This window comes from Amblyomma maculatum, chromosome 4 (assembly GCF_055883805.1).
Source record: "Amblyomma maculatum isolate TAMU_Amacu chromosome 4, ASM5588380v1, whole genome shotgun sequence".
In the NCBI taxonomy this organism is placed as follows: Eukaryota; Metazoa; Arthropoda; class Arachnida; order Ixodida; family Ixodidae; genus Amblyomma; species Amblyomma maculatum.
This window is the reverse complement of record NC_139347.1, coordinates 63,292,960-63,311,258: the sequence shown is the minus strand read 5'-3', so window position 1 is coordinate 63,311,258 and position 18,299 is coordinate 63,292,960. Positions and strand designations below refer to the sequence as shown.

Genomic DNA, 18,299 nt, shown 5'->3' with positions numbered 1-18,299 from the left:
GCGCGGTTGCCGTGCTCCAAAGCGTACTCGACAGCTTTTAGCTTAAAGGCAGCGGTGTAGCTTGCGTATCGCCCCATGGCGAAGCGGCACCAAGAGCACGGTGACAAAAGTAGCACGCACTGAGCGAGGCCTACGAAAGTCTTCGCAAAATGGCAGAACTATGCGCGGAACTCGGGAGAACGTGCGGCGGTACCAGCGGAACAAAACTGACGAAACACCTTGACGTTTCCTTCTCGAGGCGCTCGGAGTGGTCGGAGCTGGTGATGATGATCGTCGGTTGGGTCGGGTAGCGCCTCCTGGTAGCGCACGCACCTAACGGGGCCAGCTAGTTTCAGTAGCACTAGAAAGATGGCGCTCGCTTCGTGTAGTCGACTGCCGCGGTGCAACATGTCGACTCTCGCGGCAGTGATGTTGGGGATGCGATGATTATGCGAGGAAAAAAAAAATTCCAATTTTCGATAGGCAATGTGGGGGGTGCGAGCATCATGCGAGTGCGAGCATTATGAGAGTAAATACGGTATTTAGAAAGACGAGCAGCTATGCTCTCCGCTATATGCAGATTAAATTAGCTCTCTATATAGTTCGCACATTTTCTTGGACTCCAATAACTCAGACCCGCGTGATATTTTGAATTTCAGTAAGGAACTGTCACGCGGCCCAAAGAAATGTGTACATTTTTGTGAACGATATTTCAGATTTTAGATTAGATTTTAGAGATTAGATTAGATAAATTTAGATTTTTCAGACTAAAAGTGGCACCAGCGATACTGCGGAGATCGTTATTTTTTTGGCTGAAGGCTCTTTTTTTCAGCATGACGTAGACATGTGCAAGCACCGTTGTTGCAAACATCTCGCTTTGCACGGCCGTGAAAGGAGTCGTTTTCGATTTAGGTAGGATGGACTAGCTTAACTGGCTCTTTGTTGACCGTTGCCATCTGAGGCACAGGCAATAATGGTACGCTCTTCGTTGTCATCGCGGTGTCCTACAAAGGTTGGTTTGGTTGGTTTGCGGGGTTTAACGTCCCAAAGCAACTCAGGCTATGAGAGACGCCGTAGTGAAGGACTCCGGAAATTTCGACCAATTGGATTTCTTTGACGTGCACTGACATCACACAGCACACGAGCGCCTTGCTTTTCGCCTCTATCGGGTGTCCTACAAAGAGCACACGCAAACGGACTGAAAATGGGACATGAGCACCGTCCACCCCTGTTTCAACGCCGCTGCCGCCCGCGGGAAAATGCGGCAGGAAGGGATGGAGAGGGGGGGGGGGGCCTTTCTATGGAAGCTCTTGTACTGCTCGCTTTTTTTCCCGCGCGCTACCGTCATTACCCATGAAAACTGAATGTTATTGTTTCGCATGGCACGTGCATCTAGTGCAATCCACTTCAGCAGGATACTGCTGTGCATGCAGTGACCGCGTTGAGAGAGTTGCATGCTTCCCGGCGGCGTGCATGCCTGCCGCGTCGGCACAGATAAGCGTGCGTGCATTGGCGGCCACGCCCAGTATATTGGATCGTGCTAGTTGCTGCACACAGGCGGTGTATGGAAGCAAATCACAGTTTGGGATCACGCTACACTATAACTCCCTATTATCGACATGTAAATGAAACATGAGGAGTGGCGAATTTCGTAATATTTAGAGCTGATTTTACGCAGAAAAGTGACTTTTTTTTTTCAAGTTTACAAATTTTCCAGACTGTTCGATTATTTGAACCATTTCTAGGGTCCCGCAAGTCTGAAAAATCGGTCGGCGACTGTAATCAGTATTAGGCATGTTTTTCTTCAAATTTTAAGAGAGTAGTTCTTAAGAGATTTGCTATGGAAGTAAGTTTTAGTTCTCCAATAATTCTTATAGTTCTGGAGAGATTTGCTATGGAATTAAGTTTTAATTCTCCAATAATTCTTAATTTTAGGTTGGACACAAGCTCATCAATGAACTATGTACTTTCAGTCTTTCCTCCAAGTCTGGTGACAGCTTCTACATCATTTTGGGTTGAAAAGGCGCACCTTCTTTTTCTTTGGAGCAGGCACAGCCGGCACGCTGACTTCATCCTCAGGTGCTGGACCCCTGGTTGAAGGCTGCTTGTCAACAGAGTCCTCCTGAGGAGCACTTGATGTAGGCTCTGCTGACGGTGCAAAGCTGGAGTAAAAAGCAGCTTCCGCAGCGTCCAGACTCATGCCATCTAGGTTTTCCGCCTCCTCTGCCATTTGCCTTGCTTCGTCTCCTTGATTAGCAGTGGTCTCCTCGGCCACGTCACTTCCACTGCCTGTGAAAACATAAAAAGCTGATGCCTTCAGCAAAGCAATGCTGCCAACTACCCTTTCATTTACTGTGCCCATCTGAGTCAATCATTGCTCATTAATTCCTTCGAACACAATGGTTCAAATGTTCCCAGTGCAATCTTAGACTTTTACCGCATGACCTTTACCACAGAAAAATTACCCCTAACTGCATGGTGCATCATCTGATACACGAGTAAATACCTTTATCACAATGTAGTTCTGAAGGATTATTGCACAGGTGATAGTGTAAGCAGACAAAATAAATCTCAATGATGTCCTTATAACTTTTTCGAAGTGCTGCTTCTAGTCAGAATGAAGAAAATATTTCCTCTATCAAATTTCTGCAAGAAATAAAAAGTGCTACCTCCTAGCACTTTTGCAATTAAAATCACTAAATAATTCATTCCAAAAATTAAATTATTGCGCACATGGATTGCAGACAGTACACACTATGGTACTAAATGAGAAAAAGTTTTCTTGCAGTTCAGAACAATTTAGCACCAAGGAAATTTGCTGTATCATATATGATACACTATGTGGGAACTGTTAAGTGCCAGCAGGCAGGCAGCTGAAACATTTACCTCAGTTTCTACATTAGCAAACATGCAGGAACACTACTAAGAGGAGACAGCACATGAGAACATGCCGTAATAGAATTCATCTCCCAGAAATACCACTATATTCCTAAACACTACATACTTGCATGTCTCCACCTTGGTATGCCATTAATCGTGCTGAATTTACAGCAAAACCTGTCAAAGGCCCGCTCCCAGGGTCAGCGTTGTAGTAGCAGAAGTAACTGGCGTAACCGAACGGCGGGTAACATCCCAAAGTGACTCAGGCTATGAGGGACATTGTAGTGGAAAGATCTGGATAATTTTGGCCACATGGGATTCTTTATATGCACCAATATCATGCAGCATACAGGAGAGGAGGGTACAGTGAGCAACCAGAGGTTGGCTGCCACAGAAAATCAGCTGAAGGGTGACCGCGAAAGGAAGAGGGCCACCATGGAATGAGAGTATGGCAAGAACGAAGGAAAGTGGCATGTTTCACCTGCAGTGGTCAAGAAACGCGCTAGGAGAAGAAGACTACGAAAGGGGTGCTAGTGAAATAAGTATGAGTGGTAAACTAAAGAAGAGTGCTTTATAGCTATGCGTGTAAGCTCGTCTTTTACAAATCATTTACTTCAATACATTAAGAAATAAAAATACCTCGGCTATTAATGAATCTTGCATTACGAAGCTGTAACCATTTTAAAAGGTTTCCTTCTTTTCTCAAACAAATATAAACAGGCCATCTAGCAAGCTACTCTCTTAAAGTTCCCTGACTGTTTCAGTCAAAACTCCCAGACCACTGTGGAGGCAAGAAAACATAGTACAGTCGAACCTCGCTATAACGAACACAAATATAGCGAATTATCAGATAAAACGAACTAAAATTAAGTTTGGTTGGTCTATGCTTTATTTCTATGGGGGTTCTTTCTGTATAACAAAACGGAAAATTCAAAATTTAACGCTAGAAAAGCAGTTTTTTTGCACTAAAACGGCATTATATTCGTAAAGGAGCCAGAATGTTGCACTAGAGTGAGCACATCACACACTTAGGTGGCACTGTCAAAATTCCAGGTAGACCATAGCGTTAATTTCAATCAATCCTTTTCCCTGACTTGATCACATATTTTACAGTATCTGAGTTTTTCGATTTGCACTATGTACATTGTACACGTCATCTCCAGCACAGCACAAGCCAAAGCACACTTCTTCTCACCTGTCTGTGGAGGTGGAGGGGGTGGAGCAGCAGCCAGCTGTGATGCGATGGCAGCTAACTCGTCCCGAGATGGCTCTCCGCTGACAGTCTGAGCCTTGGAGTCGGGCGTGCCACTGGCACTTGTGGCGGGAGGTGTCCACTGGGAGTGGCCAGTCTCCTCTTGCACATAAAAATACCTCGCGTGCCCACTAGAAATAGCAAGAAAGAGAGAAAAAAACAAAAGGAAGAAAGGTCACTCTATTGACACTTTGAGTGCCGCTTTTCGGTCTGCAACCTATCCTATTGGTATCATCGGGAATCTTCCAGGCAAGTTACATTTTGGATACATTCGCAGGACTTGATACAAGCCCTTTTGTATGCCTTAATAAGTCATGAAAAAAAGTTGGGGGGCACAAATGAGTCATTTTACTTACTGTACAGTTTGATCTTACCACTGGCAAATGCTCGCTAACTCTCAAACAAGGCTTTCCACCTGCCACAACCACTATGCTTCTGGCGATGACCAGGGACTCTTAAAGATGAGTAAAGCTAGAATCCATAACCGGGGACCCTATGGCAGGCAACACTAAAGCTAGAACCCATAAAGCATATCCCTGAAGCAACAGGACAAACAGTAGCTCACATACAAACTTACACACAGACGTGTGCGCAAAGCACTGTTGTCCTGGAACAATTTATAAACTTGGCGAAGAAGTCCCTGTAGACCATCATACGACAGCAGATGTAGGGATGCAAACAAGATGGCCAGCTTTACTTTTTACTTTTCTTTTTCTTCCCCGTATGACCAGCGCGCTTTTCCTCGCACTCCAAAGGCCTTCAACAGGTTGGCTTCTCGCAGCTCATGAGCCTGATGATCAAGTGACCTCAGAGAGAGCTGCGTTATCATCTTAGGTATCCGTCTGCCTCTGAATGAATGTCTGTGGCTCTAAGATGCCCTAGGCTGTACCCGTGCGATGTCGGAAGTATGTTGCCACAGACACTCTTTGCTATGATCGTTTCCTTATTAACGATGTCTTTACTATGAATTAAAAACAAAAATCCACTCATCAATGAAATGGCACTGTAGTTTTGCATTAATCTATTACACTTTACTATAGCGGGGTTCTACTCATCAGACTAAGCAGCAAAATAAAAGGGTGAAATCTAAAACTAGACCACTTTTAAGTGCTGTACCTTGCTAATTAAAACCTGCTAAGTGTCTCAGTACACTGCTATCATTGACAAGTGAATTTTTACATGAATGTCCAAAAGCATAATACAGTGCAGCCACACAAACTAGACATGTACGGGTCAAATGGCGTAAACTCATGATAATACAAGCAGCATTTTGTTACTTGAACATTAACAAAGCTTCCAATTAAAGTCAGGTTCACTTTGCTAATTTGAAATGGTGCACTAATATCCTTCAACATACACGTACAGCCCTTGAGGTAAACATTTGCGTAGCCTAAATCCTCTTCTAACAAAATGCCGCAAACAGCGCCACACAAAGAGCTGTACAAACAGATCATGCCGGTAGCATTCTTCCCATTTTACACTCCTCACAAACCCCACAAGGATAAACCAACGTCCAAGGACAACAGAGTATACTTGGGTGCGTTAATTATTTCCTTGCACAAGGTACTTAACTTGTAGGAGCGTGCTACACACACATAAACACACACAAAAAGAAGGAGTCATGAAGCTTTTAATATACCATAAGGTCACTAACACAAGGTTGAAATTTTGCATCTTAGCGCTTTCACCTGTCCATTCTAAGACAGCTACCCAAGTTCAAATGAGTACAGTGTGCCTCGGAACACTACTAATAGTTAAAGAAGCAAGAAATGAAGCTGTACTGCTGCAATCACTTACTTTTACAGCCTGCAACTGGAACCCAAAAACTAAATTTTGTGAACTTAAAAACTTGGAAGAAAAGTTGCATATAAAAAATGAGCGACTATAGGTATTTCTTGCAGATTCGCAAGGAATCAGCCTATTGAAAGGCATAACAAGCGCTGCATGGGTATTTTATCCTGCTACTCACGGCATTACTATAGAGAAGAAATTGCTCAAGATCAATAAAGACCGAGAAAGAAACACACAAGCTAACTCGCGCAAATAACACCTCAGAAAAGACCAAGGTACTATAGTACCATTTTTAAGGCATCCTTTTTTGGTAATGGCCGTGCAAGAACAACAGTACCACAGCAAAGGCGCCCAAAATAATTTCAAGTGACACAACCATAACAACAGTGTGTAACACCTGTCTTTAGAATGAAAATCAAACAAACAAAATAAAAAGAGAGTTCCCTGGAATCCTTACACGAGCAATGACACAGTAGGTCTAATGCTATTCCTTGAGAGGCACGCACCAGGCCACAAACTCAATGGATGTGGCGATCTTATTTGCAGAAGTCCAATGGTAAACAGTTGCCACTGCTCACTCGAAGCAGTTCTAGCTTGGTTGTCTGTGCTGCTGTGTCCAGGGGAAGGCTGAAACAGGACTGGCTGCAGTGAGTCATGGCTCGTACACAGAAACACACAAACACATATACACTCACAGAGCTCTGCGATCACAGGGGACAAAAAAAAAAAGTGACCCGCGATTACAGTGCAAAGCTATGCTGCCACACAGTGGTTAAGGCCTTTTAAAGATCTAGATATAGAGTTCCTTTTTGATAGAAGGTTTGTACTAGTAGTGAAGCTCACACTATAAAGTGTAGGCCAAAAGGTAATAGATAAGCTTCAAAAAAAGTAATAATAAAGAAAGATAGAAGAAAAGAAACTGCCTCGATTTTAGTAACGGCAATAAACTGAGAATGCTCCTGCACATGTGAGCTGCACTATTTCTCATTGAGCATTTAACGATGCTTCACACGATAAGACTTCTGCGTTGATGCAAAAAGTGTAACATTACTGCGTGCTTATACATGCCCTTCCCATACCCCTGTTTTAATGCCACAGCAGCTACAATTTGATACTGTAAAGACACAGGGAGAGCCTCATCTAAAAGCACCCTGCCAGGGTGGTGCAGTGGTTACGGTGCTCGACAACTGTTCTCAAGGATGCAGGACCGAATCCCGACCTCGGCGACCGCTTTTCGGTGAAGGCAAAAGGCCAGGCACCCATGTGCTGCGCGATGTCAGTGCACGTTAAAGAATCCCAGGTGGTTGAAATTTCTGGAGTCCTCCACTACGCCGTCTCTCATAGCCTGAGTCGCTTTGGGACGTTAAACCCCACAAACCAAACCATCATCTAAAAGCAAAGAATAAGAACAGCACATTTCTGACTTGAAATTGGGGTATCGCAACAAATGGAAACATCTCTCAAAAATATGTCGGGTCTTGTTTTCAAAAGATGTGGTGGTCTGGGCAAGAACCAACCAAAAATAAAAAATGAATGATAGAAACAAACAAAGATGCTCTTCCTTAACATTACACAAGCGCCTCAGCAGGGAAAGGCACGACTGTCTGGGCACAACCTGTGCACTACCTCCAGTGTACACTCCCTTCAGGTGTAACACCAAATTAAATAGAGTGCCACTACTGGCACGCAAAATCCAAGTTTACTGCTGAAAGTGTGCCGAAGATGCACACACAACAGGTGGCACACTTGTTTCCCAAGAGTGAGCTCTCACCTCGCATTTCCCTCGGATACGCTGGGCACAGGCTGCATCACATCACCAGCCAGTCACCAAGAGGAGCACAATGAAATTAGCTACAACCGTCACTTTTGGTCAAGGAGTACCTGTTGCAGTAAACGAGCTCCCATGGTGCATTGTTAGCCCTGCTAAAATTCCATGTTTTACTGATAGCTAATGTTCAGTTTGCAATGCCCCAAACAAGCTACATCAAGTCCTCGATAATAGTATCAATAAATTGCAGCGTAACCTTGCAGCTCACAGCATGCCAGCTCATTTATAAATCTCAGGTAAAGGACGAGACCAAAGAAAAAAAAAAAATCTTTCGTGGAGTACTAGCTTCATGCCAATAAATGAATTGCCCGCAGGAAATGGAAAGCAGCATAAACAAGAAGGAATAATGCTGCTGAACAGAACACAATAGAAAGCGTGTCTGCCACTTACTCACTTCAGGGCTGGACCAAGGGGGCACGCACAGCAGGGGTCAGCCATGCCGAGTAAGCCTGTTCAGAACATGCTACACAGCTGAGTTCACAGTCACAAAAACTGGCCGTTACTGTCACTGCTAACCCCAATAATAGTGCATTTTGAGTGACATCTTTAAGCCTCATCATCAGATAGATGCAAGCTCTCTTCGACCCATACATAGCTCACTGTAATGCTGACATTACTTCCCGGAGCACTACAATGTCTGTAGAAGGGCCCAACCGAAGGTTTTCTTTTCCTCTTCTTTCTTTTAAACACATTGCAAACCATTAGCCCAGGTTGTCAACCTTTTGGCATGCACAGTCCGTCTCTCCAGCCACCAGCAAGCTGGAGCAGTCAACATGAGTCGCATGCTGTGAGCTGAACTAGTGCAGATGACACAGTGGAGCATACATTTCTCAACATACTTCCACGCCCTTTTTTTATCCATGTGGGATCTTGAAAGCAATCACTGATCTACTGTTTCTGGACAAAATGAAAATAGCCAAGAGAGAATGAGATCCCAGTAGTAAAAATCATTTTGCAGAACTTTGAAAAATCCCTTCAGGTGTGCACATATAAGCATGTTTCCAAGCTCCAACGTGACAATCCAGCACACCAGCTTCACCCACAACAGTCAGGGCCCAACCACTTTTCCGGTGGAAAGCAGTGGACCATAATACAACAGGTTTGTGGAACTCGTCCCTGCAGCTTGAGAAACGGTAAGGTAGATTGACACCTCACTCTGTGCTTCAAAAATAGAGCACGTAAACAAAACAAAGGTAAGGCTAGCTAAATGCCCAACCTACCATACAAAGCTGCTTATATCTCTAAGTAGCCTCTGGCTATTTCATGTGTTAAATATTTATTTACAACGTGAGGACTCACCTCACACAGTATGGTAATATTAACAAAGACAAGATGTCTGCTGAAGGTAAACTTTAACCTAATTCTAAATAGGCACGGAAATACTAGACATGTGTACCCAGCCATCTCTCCAATGCGGTGTGCGCACGCTTAAGACAACCGGTGCAGTGATGAATCAAGGCTAACTAGTCTCTACGAGGCAAAAGAGGAAACAGCAAAACAAACAGCACCAAAGAAAAGCGACATGAATACTAAGATTAACGCATTGCCACAGCAATTCCTTAATCTCTAAACAAAGTGAAATAGCGGAAACTCATGACTGCAGCCAGTGACATGCAATAAAAGCAAGCACGCAGCACACAGGCCAGCAATGGCACATCATACAAAGAAAAGTAAACAAAAAATAATATGTTTTTATATGCAGAACAAGCTGCTTCCTTTAGGACCTGAGCCACTCACTTATTACCACTTCTCATCTTCTGGCAGGCACTCAACAGCTAGCATACCAGGGCCAACCAAATAACTGTCAAAATGGTTACGGCTAGACAGTGATGCCAGCTAGGTCAAAACATTGATAACAAAAAGAACTTCACAGATTACTGTTGTCCTTATTTACCAAAATTGACTGGCCTTCCTTACATTTAATTATACCACTGCCTATAGCAGCACTTGCAATGCCTTACTGAAACCTCTCTCTCCTCTTACTTTTACAATAGCACCTGGCAGGCTGCAGTATGTAAAAAATAAATTCTCTGGCATGCAACAGTTGATGCCAGGAAAAAAAAAAGCAATAAATGACATTATGCCAAGCACTATTCAATCAGGTACGAACATGCACAAGTAAATGTCTGGCAGGATGGACAGGCTAATTAATTTTGTTCTGTTTTTCACAGCTTTTAACTGGCTGTGTTTGTTATGCCACAGCTAAACGAATCTGTTAAGTTTCAATCTGTGCTTAAATAAAATTAATTTTAGGCACAAAACAAATGTACCCTCGTGCGTTACTACAATGGCACCTTGTTGGTACAAAATGGCGGCAGCAAAATCTACACAACACTTGTGCACAACAGAACCATTTTTTTTTTAACCTACATCCGCCACACAAGTGTAGCAAATCTCCCATACCTCCAACAGTTTTTTTGCTATACTAGTGCAGCTGGTGTAGGTTAAAAAAAAAAAAAATGGCCCCAAAGACTCAACGAGCATAACCTATGATAATGATGGAATATCCGAGTGAGCTATCGCCGCCTGGTAGCACGCACACTTAACTAGGCCAGCTAGTTTCAGTAGCGCTCCAAAGATGGTGGTTGCTACTACTAGCAGGTCAAGGTTTCTTTTTATTTTTTGATTCCCACCCGTTTTCAAGGGGCGGCCACATCATCATCATCATCAAACGACTCTCACGGCGGTAATTTTGGAGGTGCGGTGATTATGCAAGGGAAAAAAAATCTGACAGCCAATGTGGGGGGAAAAAGCATTATGCGAGTAAATATGGTATGCCTTTCACGGCAAGGGCTCCCCTGACGTTGCCACACTGCTCACTAGGCTGTTATGTGAGCTTGGCACTAGCGTGGTGAAAGCAGCAGCGGAAATGGTTTGCAACAGCCCAGAAAGGAGGATTTCCGGCACTCTTCTTGTCCAATGCAAAGCCTTTACACTACAACCGCATTCCCGGTGTAGCAACATGACAAGACACTCGGAGAATGGCACACTAATGTGACTCATGCAACACTGCCAATTGCCACACAAGTGGCCAATTGTATCCATTTAGAATAGACTGCCCAACAGAATTACAAAAGGCCCACAAGAAAAAAACAAAAGCACGTGTCTTACCTAGGACAGGTCCCAGGAGTGTCAAGGCAGGCCCTGCAGATCCAGAGAATCCGGCAGCCTTGCTCACTGGTCGCCGTTTACCAAAACGACAGGGACCGGCCAATGTCAGCAGATCAAAGAGAAGAGACAGCAGGAGGCACAGAGGGGGAGTTCAGAGCACAGACCAAGGAATGAGGAAGGCCAAGGGAAGAAGGGTGCGAAAAGGTAAACAAAGAAGAAAGGCTTCTCTAGTGCCCATGAAGGAAAAGGAAGGGGCGAGAGAAACAGCAGCTGCAGCAGTGAAGTACTTCCCCAGCCCATCTTCCAGCCCAAGCGAAGAAGACCACGCTTCTTCTGCTCCTGCTCTCAGGGGTGCGAGCAGCAGCACCAGAAAGAAAAAACAAAAACAGAGCAAGTGTGATACAGTCGCAAAAAAATGCCTGTCTTCTTGACAGGTAGAAGGAGGCAGTACTTTTTCCACCTTTCCATTTACACAATGTATCTTTTTTTTCCTTTCTTTTGTTTCTTTTCACACACGCACCATCTTGTTTCTGGTGGCACAAGTGGCGCAGTACCCACTGCAAGTAGCAGCGAATGCAAAGTAAGAAAGGGGTGGTTGACATCGTACCTGTCCCAATGCCTCTGCCAGCCAGGTGGCAAGGGTTCTTGGCAGAGTTCATCAGGCTCGGCGTCCACGGTCTTGGCCGCCGCCATCTGAAGCTCGGCGGCAGTCGCACGGGCATCATGCAACTTTTCCAGAAAGTAGCTGGCATCCAGCGCACCCGCACGCCAGTCCTCCATACGAGTCTGAACAGGGTAAAGGCACAACCACTGTGTAAGATAGGAGCTGTGGTTTGGGCATGCTGCAATGACTTTAAGAGGTGCGATAATACAGCACCAATGTCCCACTTCCAGCATTATGCTGTGCTTTCTCCTTCCACTGCTGTCTGGGGACATGGCTTTGTGCATGCTTTCCTTCCTTCACTACCCTCCTTGCATTCGATACTTCATCGACACGCCACCTGTCAGCACTGCCATGAGACAAAATGCCGGGGCCACTAGCAAAGAGGAATGACAAAAGCACCATCTTTGTTCATCATTTGCTAGCAGGTAAAAGCAAGAATAGATCGCAGGATTTTTTTTTTTTTTTTTTTTTTTTTTTTTTTTTACAGAGCCTTTTTACTTAGGTAGACGAGACGACGCATTTATTGTCAAGACCGAAGAGTGTGCGAGACATTTTGTAAAGCGCTTTGTTCCTCTTAATTCTACCCCAATCATAGCAGAAATGTAGTTGGCCCCAATTACAATGAACTTGACAGTCACAAGAATTGCATTCATTGTATCAAAGGTTTGTAGCAGTAACTCTGTCTAGGAGACACGGATATAAAAAGCAACTGGCGATACCGTATTTGCATGATTCTATCATGCCCCCAATTGTAATGTGCAGTAATATTTAACATCTGGAAACCATGAAATTACTTGGTGCCGGTTCTACTGCGCCAAAGAAATAATGCAGAGAAGAAGCGTCTGAAAATTGCTAAAACATTTTAACGGAACAAAATCGGCACATACAAACGTGATCACGAGACGCGGATGTCGTAGGCTACTCGCGGTCAGAATTGGAAGACAGCTCTTTCTAGCTGTCCATCGACCACAAAAGGTCACCTTCAGTACCATTGAAGGGGTTGGAAATAGCGGGTTTTTTAAATGCACGCAGGACTATTGCTAGCGGGAGGGCCTTTCATGCACCGTGAATCCACCTCGGAATGCCCTCGTGCGTCGTTCTCATATGAGGGCCTGCTCACAGAGCCAGTCGCTGTATTCTGCGTGCACGCGACTATTTAAGGGCTAATTTAAGCCCTGATACCACGGCGCACATCGAGCGGCTGGAAAAACACTCTAGCAAAAAAAACAGAAGCGGCGCAGCGGAAGCTCCCAGTCTAGTATATACCAATGGCAATGTGGCTGGCCGTAGTTAATTGAGCTGCTTCGTTTCAGGTTTTCAGACTTATTTTAAGAAAAAAATAAAGGTGTGCATTAGAATGACTCTGCTTCACCTAGCTTTCACGGCCACGCAAAAGTGGTTGTTTGCGAAAATGATGCCCGTTCGCATCTAAGTGATGCCAAAAAAAAAAAGCCTTCGGCCAAAAAATGATCTCCACAGTATCGTCTGGTCCGAAAAATCAAACTTTTGGATACCATAGAGTCTGAAATATTGGTCGTGAAAATGTACACGCTCCTATGGGCCATGTGGCGGTATAAGGTCCGAAATATCACGCAAGTCCGAATTATTGTAGTCCAAAAAATCGGTCGGCTACTGCACAGAATGTACATTTTTTCAGCGCAAATCACAAAGGACGAACGGTGAGTGCGCTTATTAGCTGGCATTTTCACACTAGTCTCATATACATTTGATGTTTCTGCCAATAAACCGTCAGTTGAAGTTGTGTTCATCCTGCGTCTCTCCTTCCTTTATCCTGTGTTGTTTGTGCTGCAAAAATATGCACTCCACTTACCAAGACCAACTAGCCCGTCTTTATATGTTAAATTGTTTAGCTAGGGGCGTGCGAATACTCGAAATTTCGAATATGAATCTAATATGTTTGTTATTCAGTTTGTATTCGAAAAACTAATATTCGGAATTTCTGAATATTGGAAAATTACCGAATATACCGAAAATTTTCGAATTCACTGAGGTTTCCCAACACCGCGAGCTTCGTCACAATGCTTAGCCATGTGGACTCTGCAGTGAAGCATCGTCAAAATGCGACGGGACCGTTTTGTGAAGATGGACCTCGCCTTTTATGAAGAGGGCCTTCCCGACTGCGTGTGCCAATTGTGAAATTAACAAGACAAACAGTGTTCGCTATATTTATTTTTCTATTTATCCATTTTCAATTTCTCATTGATCAGACATTCGATATTCAAAGGTCTTGTCTTCCCATATTTGTATTTGATTCATATTCAAAAGTTTCAAAATTAGCACACCCATAAATTTAACCCACCCTTGACATCCTGACTGTGGCTGGTGCTCGAGTCTGGCACCCAAAGCATAGCCTTTTCATTTGTGCATCAACATTATTTTCAAACGAAGAAGGTGGGAGTGAAAGCGGAAAGAGAGAAAGGGGGCCGCAGTGGAGGGCTCCGGAGTAATTTTGACCACTTGGGGACCTTTAAAGTGCACTGACATGGCACAGTGGCACCACCTGGGGATCTTCACAGCACACGGACGCCACTGTGTGATGTCAGTGGACGTTAAAGATCCCCAGGTAGTCAAAATTACTCCAGAACCCTCCACTATGGCCCCCTTTCTCTCTTTCCACTTTTATTCCCCTTAAGGCCTGGTTCAGGTGTCCGCAGAAAACACTGCACCTTTCCTTTTCTTTGAACCAATTATTATTCACCCTATTGCATTTATGCATCCCAAAGAAGTCGCACAGGTAGATGACTGCCACACAGGCCACCAAGTAAGGGCTATGACCTTTGGCATGGCCGTTCCGAGAAAAGGCAGAAAAATGTCCAGTGAAATTTCTTCTCTCTCTCTCTCTGGCTTAATCTGCAAGTATGTTAGACATCCTCAATTGTTCGCTGAACATACAACATGACAAATTTAACATGATTATGAACATAATTCCTAGAAAATTGTATATCTGGAAACTTACAGAATAAGAATCAACTAAACTATGTGACAACATTTACTGCTATTAATTGGCTGTATGAACCAGGAACATGAACATATCTACAATGCTTTACTGTATGCACACGTCGTAGAACAGAACAAAAACTTACGCATCCATAAGCAGTCTACAGCCTGCCTTAAAAACCACACAATAATGGAAGATGCCATCATGATGTGATATAAATTCACTCACCATGGTCTTCACAACAAGCTCAAAGTAGCTGTTTCTGCAGGCTATGACATCTCGCAGGGGGTTCAACTGGTCCATAAGCAGCTTGTAAGCCTGGGCAATTTCCAACTGTTGAGAAAGAGAAATGTTCCAACGGGCGAGCAATGACCACCTTTCTCTAAGAACACACAGCATGACCAACAAGAATGCACATTCTGCTAAACTTCACTAATATTAACCAACAGCTGAATGCTTTAGAGAAAGCACATTACTGTTAATGTGGCTTACCTCTAATCAAATGGTGGGAAGTGTCTCTTCACCAAAATGCAGTACTCAGTAGAGCTCGTGAAGCAGCTAACATTGGCACTTAGCTGCCAAGTTCCGACTCTAATACAAAAAGCACCTAAGAATGGTTTTAAGACATTAGCAGGTTTTAAGGCCTAAAGCAGCGCCCGCATGCAGCCATATTGAAGCCACCACTCGGTTTCGTTTTCCACGGTTTTACGATGTTTATGTTGGCAATATGGGTACCAGAAAAGCTAAATCAGCCAAACCCCAATCCATCCAATGTCAAAACGTTGCGCTTTTTGCTCGTGGGCTCAATCACGTTGTCCCCCTGATCACGCACTTGTTGCATTTTTCGCAGTGGATTAGTGGGTTACTTCTGTTATCACATTTCGTACGATGGCAACGCGCCGTGCACGGTACGAAGCTCGACTCAAAAAAGCTGTTGTGATAGCAGAAGAAATCGGAAATTCTGTGGCAGCTCAACGACTAAACATTGCTAATTTACCTCACGAGGGTGGCGGTTGCCGCAGGAGGTGATTTTTAAATATAGGCCTGACCGCAAAGGCTTCCGAATCGTCTGGGAGGACGAGAGTGAAAGGAAAGACTCGGTTTCCGATAGCTTTGCCTCCGATGATGACGACGAACGAGTGTTTTTGATTAGACTGCAATGGCCATATTAAAGGTACTTTATCAAGCGCTTATCTCACATTACATTCGTGGTTTTATTTTTTTCCATTGAGAAGTGTATGGAAAGTCACCCCTCGCGTTACATTCGAGTAAATACAGCCAAACTAAGCAAAAATAATTAGTGACAAAGAGTAAGAGATGCATATACTACAGTCAAACCTCGATATAATGAACACACATAAAACGAATTATTGAATATATCGAACTCGTTCGAAGTATTTTTGTCAAACACATGTATTGTTAACTTCCTATAGCGAACGCGGTTCGGTATGAAACGGATAAAACGAACTTCGGGACGCCAAGCACTACCTCACTTTAATAGCAGGAGACAGACTTTGTTACACTACAGGTGTGTTATGCGGCGCAGCAAACGTTTCGGACTACCTTGCAGGCGCTGACAGCGCCACAGATGCCACGTCGGCATTGAGAGTAGACGGCCAAAGAAATCGTTCGCATATCACAATCGCTGACAGCGCCGCTTCAGCAGCGGCAGCAGCGGCACAATCGAATATTGTTACTTTTGCCCTTTTGCGTCTTTTGCGTTTCAGTGTTAGCAGCGCTGTGGCTGTCGTAGCGTTCTGTGGAGGTTGCGTCGGTGGTTGGGTCAAGTGTGGTGCACGGGTGTGCGTAGTGCTGTGATGGCGGTGAACGTGAAAAAAAGAGCAGCACTGACGTTAAAGACCAAGCTCGAGATAGTTCAGCGTGTGGAGAACGGCGAAAAGAAGTGGTTTTTGCGGACTTATTTGGCATCCCAAGGAGCACTTTGAGTACCATTCTCAAAAACAAAGCTGTCATCAAGGCACAAGCACAAGAGACCACACGGACAAGTGCACAGCGTCTTCGGCCCCTTGCGTTCGGCGACGTGGACAAGGCGCTCTACAAATGGTTTTTGGACGTCAGAGCTCAAAACATACCGGTGTCGGGACTGATGCTTCAACCAAAAGCAAAAGACTTTGCCTGTATCCTCGATGCCAAAAATTTCGTTGCCAGCTCCAGATGGCTGCAAAGGTTCAAGGCACGCTACGACATAGTAGGCAAAACGATCTCTGGCCAAAGTGAGACGGTTAAATGCGAGAGCATCAAAAAGTGGTTGGAAGAAGAGTGGCCGCAAATCCTTGCAAAATATCAGCCCATGGACATCTTTAATGCAGACGAAACGGGCCTATTTTGGCAGATGCTACCCAGGCATACCCTTAACGCGCGTGGAGAGCCGTGCTATGGCGAGAAGCAAGGAAAGGCCCAGATCACTGTTTTGCTTGCCGCCAACATGGACGGCGCCGTGAAGCTGAGACCCTTCGTCATCGGGAAATTTAAAACCCCGAGATGCATGAAAGGGGGCCGCATACTCCCCGTAGGGTATGCTTCCAACAAGAAATGTTGGATGACGCGTGAACTTTTTGCAAAGTGGCTGCATGCTGTGCGCGAGGGTCGCAAAATGTGTGTCCTCGTTGATAACTGTACCGCACACAACACAGATGTCGCACTCAATAACATTGAAGTTCGCTTTCTTCTGCCTAACACTACAGCCAAGCTGCAGCCTTTAGATCAGGACGTCATCAGGGCCTTCAAGGCAACTTACAAGAGGAGACTGATTGACACTCTTCTCGTGAAGCTTCGCATGAAGCAGGACTTGAAGATTGACTTGCTGAGAGCAATCCAGATGCTTAAAGCGGCATAGAACAACGTGAAAGGCGAAACGATTGCCAACTGCTTTCGGCGCGCTGGTTTTGTTCCAGCAGAGGCACGTGCAGCAAGTGAGACGGTGTTGACGATGCCGACGAAGTAGAAGCAGAGCTCCGCGAGCTCGATGAGGCCTGGAACGATTTTTCCCGTCCCGTTGATGACATGCCCGCAACAATGACTGTAGAAGACTTTGTAGGTAGCGACGACATCGCACCGACGACGGCTGTACTGACAGACGTCAAAATCGCTGCGGAAGTCTCTGATCATCCCGACAAAGCTCAGGCTGACCCTGCAGACTATGGGAACATTCCTACTTCACAAGAAGCGCTTGCTGCATTGGATTTACTGCGCCGCCACTGCAGTGCTATTGAGGGCAGTGGGTTTGCCCATGTTGAATGTTTGCAAACTGTGGAACAAGGCGTGATACGGAACGCGATCAACGCAAAAAAGCAGGCCGCGATAATGCAGTTCTTTGCGTCTAAATAAATAGACGTGGCCCAAGTAAGCACCTTCCGAGTAGCTGTGTCTTCTCTGATTGAATTATGCTGCTCTTGCATGTATTTTCTACGGAATTTTATATTACGAATTATAGATATAGCGAACTATTTTCCAATTTTTTAACTATTCGTTATAACGAGGTTTCACTGTAGTACTTATCGTCGGTGAAAAACAATTGCACAGGTAAGAAGTTTGTAAACCCAGTCCCCTCACTTTCATAATTAGAGGCACTTACCATAATTGCAGACTTGCTGTCAGGCTTTGGTGATGTGACTTTTCTACTCGGTGTTGCATCCTTCTCAGATCCAGCACTGGCCTTAACTTCTTCCAGCTCCTCTTCAGAATCTGAAAAAAATTTCACTGCCAAGTTTAGACCGGCACACTATTCTGGCTTTGCGGCCAGCAGCCACAAAAAGGTGCTTATCAACACCCGACATCATATATACACAGATGTGTACAAAGCCAACTCGTAACC

At 44.6% G+C, this 18,299-nt stretch overlaps 1 protein-coding gene across 5 annotated transcripts in view; it reads right to left on the bottom strand.

Moving 5' to 3' along the window:
* Window positions 1–18,299, bottom strand: part of LOC146191250 (uncharacterized) — a 38,520-nt gene that overhangs the window by 4,761 nt on the left and 15,460 nt on the right. The window contains exons 10-16 of one of the 5 annotated variants that reach the window (XR_014706623.1): window positions 18,060–18,169; window positions 14,693–14,797; window positions 11,449–11,627; window positions 10,842–11,180; window positions 8,121–8,179; window positions 6,409–6,529; window positions 4,119–4,242 (exon numbers count right to left, since the gene is read on the bottom strand). Coding sequence is in view for 1 of the 5 variants with exons in the window: in XM_084601740.1 (XP_084457866.1) it covers window positions 2,009–2,268; window positions 4,055–4,242; window positions 11,449–11,627; window positions 14,693–14,797; window positions 18,060–18,169 (842 nt within the window). In the remaining 4 variants the exon portion in view is untranslated. Of the gene's footprint in view, window positions 1–2,008; window positions 2,269–4,054; window positions 4,243–6,388; window positions 6,530–8,120; window positions 8,180–10,841; window positions 11,181–11,448; window positions 11,628–14,692; window positions 14,798–18,059; window positions 18,170–18,299 lie in introns of those variants that run through there. The other 4 variants (XR_014706625.1, XR_014706626.1, XR_014706624.1 and 1 more) reach the window with 4 other exon arrangements.